The following is a 9,992-nucleotide window of genomic DNA, read 5'->3' on the forward strand; positions in this document are numbered from 1 at the left end:
GCTGCAGAGCTGTAGAGGTTGAGCGCCACCTGCAGTGGAGGAAATAAACTACACCTGCCTACGTGCTGGTTAAATTATTCTTCTTTTCTTTTTTCTTTCTTCGTGCAGCCTGCTGAAAAAAACAAAATAAAAAACTTATCTATGGCCAGTTTTAGTTTTCATTAATGTGTTTGTTTTTGTTTCCTACCAATAAAAAACAAACACAATAATGATCATTTTTTTTCAGTTCTATTTCTGTGACTTTTTGTTTCTTTTGTGTCAGTACTGGTCACATTCTTAGCCCAGCCCTGTGAAAGAAATTTAAACTGATCTGAGAGCGGAATAGGATTGTCAAACTTGTCTAACCATTCTCTGCCTCACCCTATATAGGAAGTTGCCTAACCCGATAGACTAGTTAATGAATTACAGAAACTTTCATTTTCCTCTTCTCTTGTCAGCGATGGCGTCCTCAGATCTGAGAGAGGAGCTGGATTGTTCCATCTGCCTGAACATTTATACGGATCCTGTCATGTTGAAATGTGGACACAACTTCTGCCTTGTCTGCATTGACCGTGTGTTTGATACCCAAGAAGGGTCTGAAGGTTATTCCTGCCCTCAGTGCAGGGAAGAGTTCCAGGAACGGCCTTCACTACACAGAAATATATTTCTGCGTAACATCACACAGAGTTTCCTGTCTACTCCAGCAACTCCAGAGAAGACCGGCATCTTCTGTACTTACTGTATTCACTCCTCTGTACCTGCTGTGAAATCCTGCCTGCTTTGTGAGGCTTCTCTATGTGATGACCATCTGAGAGTCCACAGCAAGTCACCAGAACACGTCTTATGTGACCCCACCACCACCCCGGAGAAAAGGAAATGTGACATCCATAAGAAGGTCTTGGAGTATTACTGCACCAAGGACTCTACTTGTATCTGTATCTCCTGCAGTTTAACTGGAGAACATCAGGGACACCAGGTGGAGACTCTGCAAGAGGCTTCTATGAAGAAGAAGGAGAAACTGATAAGTAGTCTTCAGAAATTGATTACTAAGAGAGGGAAGACCAAAGAGAGAGTTCGAAGTCTGCAGGAACATAGGGAAAGAGTACAAGGAAAGGCAAATGGTGAAGAAAAGAGAGTCACTGCCCTGTTCAGAGATCTGAGGCAACGTCTGGAAGACCTGGAGAAGAAAGTCCTGGGTGACATCTCCAGGCAGGTAGAGTGTATCTTAAGCCCAGTCAATGATCTGATCCAGCAGCTGGAATTAAAGATAGACGAACTGTCCACAAAGATGCCTCACTTAGAGGAGCTGTGTGCCATGAAAGATCCATTGACCGTCCTACAGGAATCAGACACAAGTGACTTGTGTGATACTGAGGATGAAGATGATAAGGACAGAAAGAGACATGATAAACTCCTCCATGATGGAGGGGACCTGGATGTGACCTGGACCACACATATGATCAGCACAGGTTTATCTGATATAATGACTGGTGTAATTGGGGGGATCTATATACAGAAAGCTGTAGACATATTATTGGATGAGGACACAGCTAATAATTGTGTATGCATCTCATATGATAAGAAGACTGCATCTAGGTCAGGTAACTACCTGGATCGCCCCGATACTGTGGAGAGATTTTCAAATTGTCAAGTTTTAGGCAGTCGGAGTTTCTCCTCAGGGCGACATTACTGGGAAGTAGATGTCCATAGATCTAATAACTGGAGAATCGGAATGTGTTACATCGGTATGGACAGGGATGGGGATGACTCCTTGATTGGATGTAATGACGTGTCCTGGGGTTTGGACAGGAGGGGTAAAAATTATACGGCAATCCATGACAGTGATGAGACTGAGCTCTCTGACAATATCCCTGGTAACAAAGTCCGGGTATATCTGGATTATGAGGCCGGACAGATCTCCTTCTATATGTGTGAACCCAGCCGCCACCTCCACACCTTCACCGCCACCTTCACGAAGCCCCTCTATGCTGTGTTGGGTGTATGGCATTCATATATATCAATATCTGGAAGGGAGATGTGAAAAATCTGCCTAGACACTGGTGACATCATTCTGAATGGGGGAATATTGTAAAAAAAAAAAAAATTCTGATATTTTTCCATCTTCCTCCCTCCCTGATCAGTGATTGGCTGTAACCACAGTCCTATACCTTGGGGTCACCAAACCCTATAGCTTTACCCAATGGGAATGGCTTTTGTCACTGACATCATATTTAGCAGCTTTGGTCTTTTGTTTTCAGCAAACCCATAAGCATTACAGGTAATTCAACTTTGTGTGGATGCTGGATGTCAGTGATAATGATCATTGATGTCCTTAACTGGCACAAATTTTCCCAAATCTACAGCCCCCCCATATAGAGCAGGGCAGTTTTTTTACATTTTTGGGCTATGTTTATGAGCTGGTTTATTTATCAATACTTAAGATAACAAATACATTTTTTAGGGCAAACAAGGCTTTTTAGGTGATATTGGCATGATTTTTTTTTCATCTATTATTAAGTGTTCTTGCATAGCAAGACCACTTACTGTTATCTCACATATATATTATTATTATTGCCAAATTTACCACCCTAACTCCTCCCACAGCTTTTACACTACATAGACAGTAACAGTGGCGTTGCTAGGGGGTGGCTTTTGGGGCTATAGCCCCGAATCTGGGGCACATAGCCCCGAGTCTCTGAAGGGGTCCCCAAGGGGAGGGGAGACTCTCTGGGGACCCTGATGTAAGTGGGGAGGCTCTCTGGGGACCCTGATGTAAGTGGGGGGGCTCTCTGGGGACCCTGATGTAAGTGGGGGGGCTCTCTGGGGACCCTGATGTAAGTGGGGGGGCTCTCTGGGGACCCTGATGTAAGTGGGGGGGCTCTCTGGGGACCCTGATGTAAGTGGGGGGCTCTCTGGGGACCCTGATGTAAGTGGGGGCTCTCTGGGGATATATATACACACACACACACGTATATAATATATATGTGTATGCCCGCCCAAGCGTATGACTTTCTTTACTACACTGCTATGGGCTCTAGCCCCAGATCTTTTGTAGACCTAGCAACGCCCCTGGACAGTAATATACCGAAACGTGCGGATTGTTTACGATTTGTGTGCTATTACTTTGTGGAACATTTCGCCGAATGGTTCACGAAATATCGTAGTTTTTGCGGCAAAATTGGTCCCATAGGAATGAATGGCGAAATGTTCAACACTAGAGTGGGAAGTGACAAAAGCTGACAACCCCATTATCAGTCAAAACATTATGACCACAACATGATCCGTCAAAATATTATGACCACCCCATGAAAAAAAAAATAATTAAAAAAAAAATCATTTTTGAAAAAAAAATCTTTTGAAAAAAAAAAAAAAAAATAATTAATTTTTGAAAAAAAGAATCATTTTTGAAAAAAAATGTTCAGTTCTTTCAGCTAATGGCTAATGGTGGGACTTTAACTTTTTTACTACTATTTATACTTTTTAAAATATTAAGCTTTTTAACACTTTTCACAGTTACTCAAGCCACTCCACCCAGTTACTCCGCCCACTCCAGTTGTAGAGGCAAGAACACTTTTCACAATTTCCCCAGAAATTGTAGCTTTTCTAGTTATAGTTAATGCAACAAAAGTAAAAAAAAAAAAAAAAAAAATTAATTCAATTAGTTTAGTTAAATAAAAATATGGATACTATAGATAAAAGGTAAACATTTGTTCTATAATGTATAAATTATTTTTTAATTTTCCTGTTTAAAATTACACTGAGGGAGGGGCTCTTCACAAAGCCATTTGTCCCAAAAAATCTGCATGTACATTTGTTCTGTGTGAATTGGGAAAAACAAATGTTCTTTAGGCTACTTTTTCTTCTGAACGAATGTTCTTTTATTATGGGTAGTAGTAAAATACAACATTATGCCCCCTGGATGGAGCTGAGGAGTATTAGAAATACAAGCATCTTTTTAACAATGTTACAATGCTAGAGGGAATTAGCAAACAAATGAATAAATATACAAATATTTTCAGCGGGTGAATGGCTCTGCACATTTTTACTAAAATTATGATTATGGTACAGATAAAGCATTGTAAAGTTGCTTACAAATGTAATGAATATTTTCAATTCAACACTAAAAACAATTAACAAAATAAACTAATAAAATCAAATAAAGTTTAAATAGTGATGGTTAGAAAAATAGAAATAAAAAAATCAGCAGGAAAATAATAGTTCAGGAGTTAAGGGAATGAAGAACTAGAATTAGGCAACTTTCACACTGGAGCGGTTTTCAGGCGGTATTGCGCTAAAAATACCGCCTGAAAACCGCCCCTAAACAGCCTCCGCTGTTTGTTCAGTGTGAAAGCCCGAGGGCTTTCACACTGAAGCGGTGCGCAGGCAGGGCGGTGAAAAAAGTCCTGCAAACCGCTTTTTTGGAGCGGTGAAGGAGCGATGTATTCACCGCTCCTGCCCATTGAAATCAATGGGACAGCGCGGCTATACCGCGGTAATACCGCGGCTATAGCCGCGCTGTACGAGGGATTTTAACCCTTTTTCGGCCGCCAGCGGGGGTTAAAACCGCCCCGCTAGTGGCCGAATACCGCTGCAAGAACGACGGTACAGCAGCGCTAAAAATAGTGCTGTTGTACCGCCGACGCCCCCACCGCCCCAGTGTGAAAGGGGCCTTAGAGTTGGTTAATGAAAACGAAGGGCTAGTAAGGGGTTAAATAGGAACCATTTTATGTTTTAAAAAAGCAAAACGTTTTTGTTTTATTTGTCAAGTTGCTTTTACTGATAGTCAATGAATAAAACAGAGTACATGCAAAATTACCAATGTTACTCTGTATCTCTCTATCTCCTGTGTGATCAATGTTTATAAACAATGTTACTTTATATCTCTCTATCTCCTGTATGATCAATGTTTATAAACAATATTACTTTATATATCTCTATCCCCCGTCTGATCAATGTTTATAAACAGTATTACTTTGTATCTCTCTATCCCTCTGATCAATGTTTATAAACAATGTTACTTTGTATCTATCTCCCATCTAATCAATGTTTGTAAACAATGTTACTTTGTATCTCCTGTATGATCAATGTTTATAAACACTGTTACTTTATATCTCTCTATCCTCGTCTGATCAATGTTTATAAACAATGTTACTTTGTATCTCTATCTCCTGTATGATCAATGTTTATAAACAATGTTACTTTCTATCTCTCTATCCCCCATCTGATCAATGTTTATAAACAATGTTACTTTCTATTTGCCCATCATATGCAGACAACTGTGCCCAGCATATGCAGACAACTGTGCCCAGCAAATGCAGACAACTGTGCCCAGCAAATGCAGACAACTGTGCCCAGCAAATGCAGACAACTGTGCCCAGCAAATGCAGACAACTGTGCCCAGCAAATGCAGACAACTGTGCCCAGCAAATGCAGACAACTGTGCCCAGCAAATGCAGACAACTGTGCCCAGCAAATGCAGACAACTGTGCCCAGCAAATGCAGACAACTGTGCCCAGCAAAAAAAAGCCAACTGTGCCCAGCAAAAAAAAGCCAACTGTGCCCAGCAAAAAAAGCCAACTGTGCCCAGCAAAAAAAAGCCAACTGTGCCCAGCAAAAAAAAGCCAACTGTGCCCATCATATGCAGCCACCTGTGCCCATCATATGCAGCCAACTGTGCCCATCATATGCAGCCAACTGTGCCCATCATATGCAGCCAACTGTGCCCATCATATGCAGCCAACTGTGCCCATCATATGCAGCCAACTGTGCCCAGCAAAAAAAGCCAACTGTGCCCAGCAAAAAAAGCCAACTGTGCCCAGCAAAAAAAGCCAACTGTGCCCATCACATGCAGCCACCTGTGCCCATCATATGCAGTCACCTGTGCCCAGCAAAAAAGCCACCTGTGCCCATCTAATGCAGCCACCTGTGCCCATCTAATGCAGCCACCTGTGCCCATCTAATGCAGCCACCTGTGCCCATCTAATGCAGCCACCTGTGCCCATCTAATGCAGCCACCTGTGCCCATCATATGCAGCCACCTGTGCCCATCATATGCAGCCAACTGTGCTCATCATATGCAGCCAACTGTGCCCATCATATGCAGCCACCTGTGCCAATCATATTCAGCCAACTGTGCCCATCATATTCAGCCAACTGTGCCCATCATATGCAGCCAACTGTGCCCATCATATGCAGCCAACTGTGCCCATCATATGCAGCCAACTGTGCCCATCATATGCAGCCACCTGTGCCCATTATATGCAGCCACCTGTGCCCATCATATGCAGCCACCTGTGCCCATCATATGCAGCCACCTGTGCCCATCATATGCAGTCAACTGTGCCCATCATATGCAGCCAACTGTGCCCATCATATGCAGCCAACTGTGCCCATCATATGCAGCCAACTGTGCCCATCATATGCAGCCAACTGTGCCCAGCAAAAAAAGCCAACTGTGCCCAGCAAAAAAAGCCAACTGTGCCCAGCAAAAAAAGCCAACTGTGCCCATCATATGCAGCCACCTGTGCCCATCATATGCAGTCAACTGTGCCCAGCAAAAAAGCCAACTGTGCCCATCATATGCAGCCACCTGTGCCCATCTAATGCAGCCACCTGTGCCCATCTAATGCAGCCAACTGTGCCCATCATATGCAGCCAACTGTGCCCATCATATGCAGCCAACTGTGCCCATCATATGCAGCCAACTGTGCTCATCATATGCAGCCACCTGTGCCCATCATATGCAGCCAACTGTGCCCAGCAAAAAAAGCCAACTGTGCCCATCATATGCAGCCAACTGTGCCCATCATATGCAGCCAACTTTGCCCATCATATTCAGCCACCTGTGCCCATCTAATGCAGCCACCTGTGCCCAGCCAATAAAGCCAACTGTGCCCATCATATGCAGCCAACTGTGCCCATCTGTGATAACCTTGCAGTAATACATTCATGACCTGTCTGTCTCTTACCTGGTCTGTGTATCAGCCTTGAGGTTTGTACTCTCACACCTGCATGCTTAAGTAATCTTCCCTCAGTGTGGCTCCACCCTAGCCTCAACAGGAACCACTATTTAACACCGTATTCTCCAAGCCTGCCTTGCCATGCAATATTGTGTGTTTGGCTTCCTGTTTGCTCTAAGTTTGTCTCTGTTACTGATCTTGGCATGTTCCCGACTATTCCTGTCTGCTTGTGACCCTGACCTTTGGCGCGTTCTCGACTATCCCTGTTTGCCTGTGACCCTGACTTTTGGCGTGTTCTCTGTTATCCTTGTCTGCTAGTCGCCCCGACATTTGGCTATCTCCTTACTATTCCTTGCTGTCCTGGGTTGCTGTTTCCTCTCCATCCTCCTGTAGCCTCCTTAGGCTCCCCGGTTCCACAACCACAATCGGCTGCCGTATCAGCTCCGCTTACAGTCGCAGCCGCTAACCCTATGCACTTACCGGCTCCGTCCCGTTACTTTGGGGATTCCAAGGCCTGCAGAGGGTTCCTTAGCCAGTGTACTATTCATTTCGAACTCCAACCCCAAAACTTCAAGTCTGATCGGGCAAAGGTAGCCTATATTATTTCTTTCCTGTCCGGCGAGGCTTTAGCTTGGGCTGCCCCTATGTGGGAGAGGAAAGACCCAGTGGTTTCCAGCCTCTCTAATTTTCTGAAACTCTTCCGGAATATCTTTGAGGAACCAGGTCGTGTCTCTTCAGCGGCCAGCGCCCTCTTACGTCTCCGCCAAGAGTCTGCTTCTATGGGACAGTATGCTCTTCGTTTCCGCATACTGACGGCTGAGCTGAGCTGGAACAATGAGGCCTTAGTCGCAACCTTTTTGCATGGCCTTTCTGATAGAGTGAAGGACGAATTAGCAGGAAGAACCATCCCCACTGATCTGGATGAAGTTATCTCCCTGTGTAAACAGATAGATATTCGTTTTCAGCAAAGGACCTCAGAAAAGCAACGCCAGCACTCCTCGGTCCTTAGTCAGCCTGAGCTCCCCTCTTTTCGTCCTGTGGAGCATCTCCTGCCAACTAAGCAGCTGGGCCAGACCAGGCCATCCCCCGAGGAACGTGCTAGGCGCAGTACTCTGGGCCTGTGTCTCTGCTGTGGGGGCAAAGGTAATTTTCGTGACACATGCTCATTTCATCCAGGAAAAGCTCGGGTAATACATCTGGAAGGTGGAGTATTGGACCCAGGAAAGTCATCTTCTCGTCTCCTTCTTTCAGTGTTTCTTCATGTTGGCATTTCCTCCCACTCGGCCTTGGCTTATCTGGATTCGGGAGCAGCTGGCAACTTTATGGACTGGAGGACTACATCTTCCATGAACCTTACCCTTTTACCCCTCACCACTCCATTGGTGGTCTCAGCGATTGATGGCACTGTTCTTCCAGGGGGGTCTATCCGCTTCCAGACCCCTCCTGTTAAGATGTCGGTAGGGATACTCCACCAGGAGTGGATAGCCTTTCTTATCCTTCCTAAGGTCTCAACCCCTATCGTATTGGGGCTTCCTTGGTTGCAGCTCCACTCTCCACACATTGACTGGACTTCTGGGCAGATCCTGGCTTGGGGTCCCTCCTGTTTATCTTCCTGCCTACTCAAGGTTGCCCCTAAGGGGAGACTTCCCGTGGCTACCACCTCAGTATCCTCTGCCCTTCCCGCTGCATATAGCGATTTCCGGGATGTCTTCTGTAAAAAGTCATCTGAGGTGCTTCCTCCTCACAGGTCCTTTGACTGTGCCATTGACCTTATTCCCAGAGTAGCTCTACCCAGGGGTCGTACCTACCCTCTGTCCATCCCAGAGACCCAGGCCATGTCTGAGTATGTTGCAGAAAATCTAGAAAAAGGATTCATCCGGAAATCCTCATCGCCTGCAGGAGCAGGGTTCTTTTTTGTTGCCAAAAAGGATGCTACCCTAAGACCCTGCATTGACTACCGAGGCCTAAACGTGGTGACGATCAAAAATCTATACCCTCTACCCCTAATATCGGAACTATTTGACAGGTTGAAAGGTGCCTCCATTTTTACCAAGTTGGATCTCAAGGGTGCATACAATTTGATCCGAATACGGGAAGGGGATGAATGGAAAACTGCGTTTAATACTAGAGATGGGCATTACGAGTACTTGGTCATGCCCTTTGGTTTGTGTAACGCCCCAGCGGTGTTCCAAAACTTTATTAACGAAATCTTCAGGGAGCTGCTTTACCAATTTGTTGTCATCTACCTGGATGACATTCTCATCTTTTCGGATAGTCTGTCGGTTCACAGAGACCATGTCCGGATTGTACTTCAGCGCCTTCGAGAAAATAATCTGTACGCCAAGCTGGAGAAATGTTCTTTTGAATGTTCTGAAGTCCTGTTTCTGGGATGCTTCGTCTCTAACTTCGGTCTTCGTATGGATCCTGGGAAGGTCTCGGCCATTACCAACTGGCCTCTTTCTTGGGTTCACTAATTATTACAGGCAGTTCATTAGGAATTATTCCTCTATTGCTGCGCCAATTATCGCCTTGACCAAGAAGGGTGCTAATGCCAAGGAGTGGTCCCCCGAAGCTGTCTCTGCCTTTCATGATTTGAAACAGGCCTTCATTTCTGGACCTTTGTTGAGGTGACCTGACCCGAGGGATCCATTTTTTATTGAAGTGGACGCTTCCTCGACTGGGGTGGGAGCTGTGCTTCTTCAATCCTTTGGGAAAATACGTCTACCATGTGCGTTTTTCTCCAGGAAATTTTCTCAGGCGGAGAAGAATTACGCTATTGGTGATCGGGAACTTCTTGCAAATAAATTGGCGTTGGAGGAGTGGCGTCATCTCTTGGAGGGTTCCCCACATTCCATAACAATTTTCACTGACCATAAAAATCTGCAGTACTTACAGAATGCCAAACGATTGAATCCCAGACAAGCCAGGTGGAGTCTCTTCTTTTCCCGTTTTAACTTCACCATTACAATCAAACATGGTTCCTGCAACAGTCGGGCTGATGCACTCTCTAGATCTTTTGACATTCAGGATTGAACTTGAGCTGATTATCCCTAC

General features: G+C 45.0%; 1 protein-coding gene across 1 annotated transcript; it reads left to right on the forward strand.

Annotated features, from left to right (window-relative positions):
* The first annotated feature begins 381 nt into the window (after positions 1-381).
* On the forward strand, positions 382-2,808 carry LOC141138981 (E3 ubiquitin-protein ligase TRIM11-like). The gene has a single exon (XM_073624719.1). The coding sequence runs from the start codon at positions 398-400 to the stop codon at positions 2,018-2,020; it is 1,623 nt and encodes a 540-aa protein (XP_073480820.1). The 5' UTR covers positions 382-397; the 3' UTR covers positions 2,021-2,808.
* The last annotated feature ends 7,184 nt before the right edge of the window (positions 2,809-9,992 follow it).

Source organism: Aquarana catesbeiana, linkage group LG04 (assembly GCF_042186555.1).
Source record: "Aquarana catesbeiana isolate 2022-GZ linkage group LG04, ASM4218655v1, whole genome shotgun sequence".
NCBI lineage: Eukaryota > Metazoa > Chordata > Amphibia > Anura > Ranidae > Aquarana > Aquarana catesbeiana.

What these genes read in the sequence shown, in the direction of transcription:
- LOC141138981 (XM_073624719.1), top strand. Translation starts at nt 398, where the DNA reads ATGAATTACAGAAACTTTCATTTTCCTCTTCTCTTGTCAGCGATGGCG.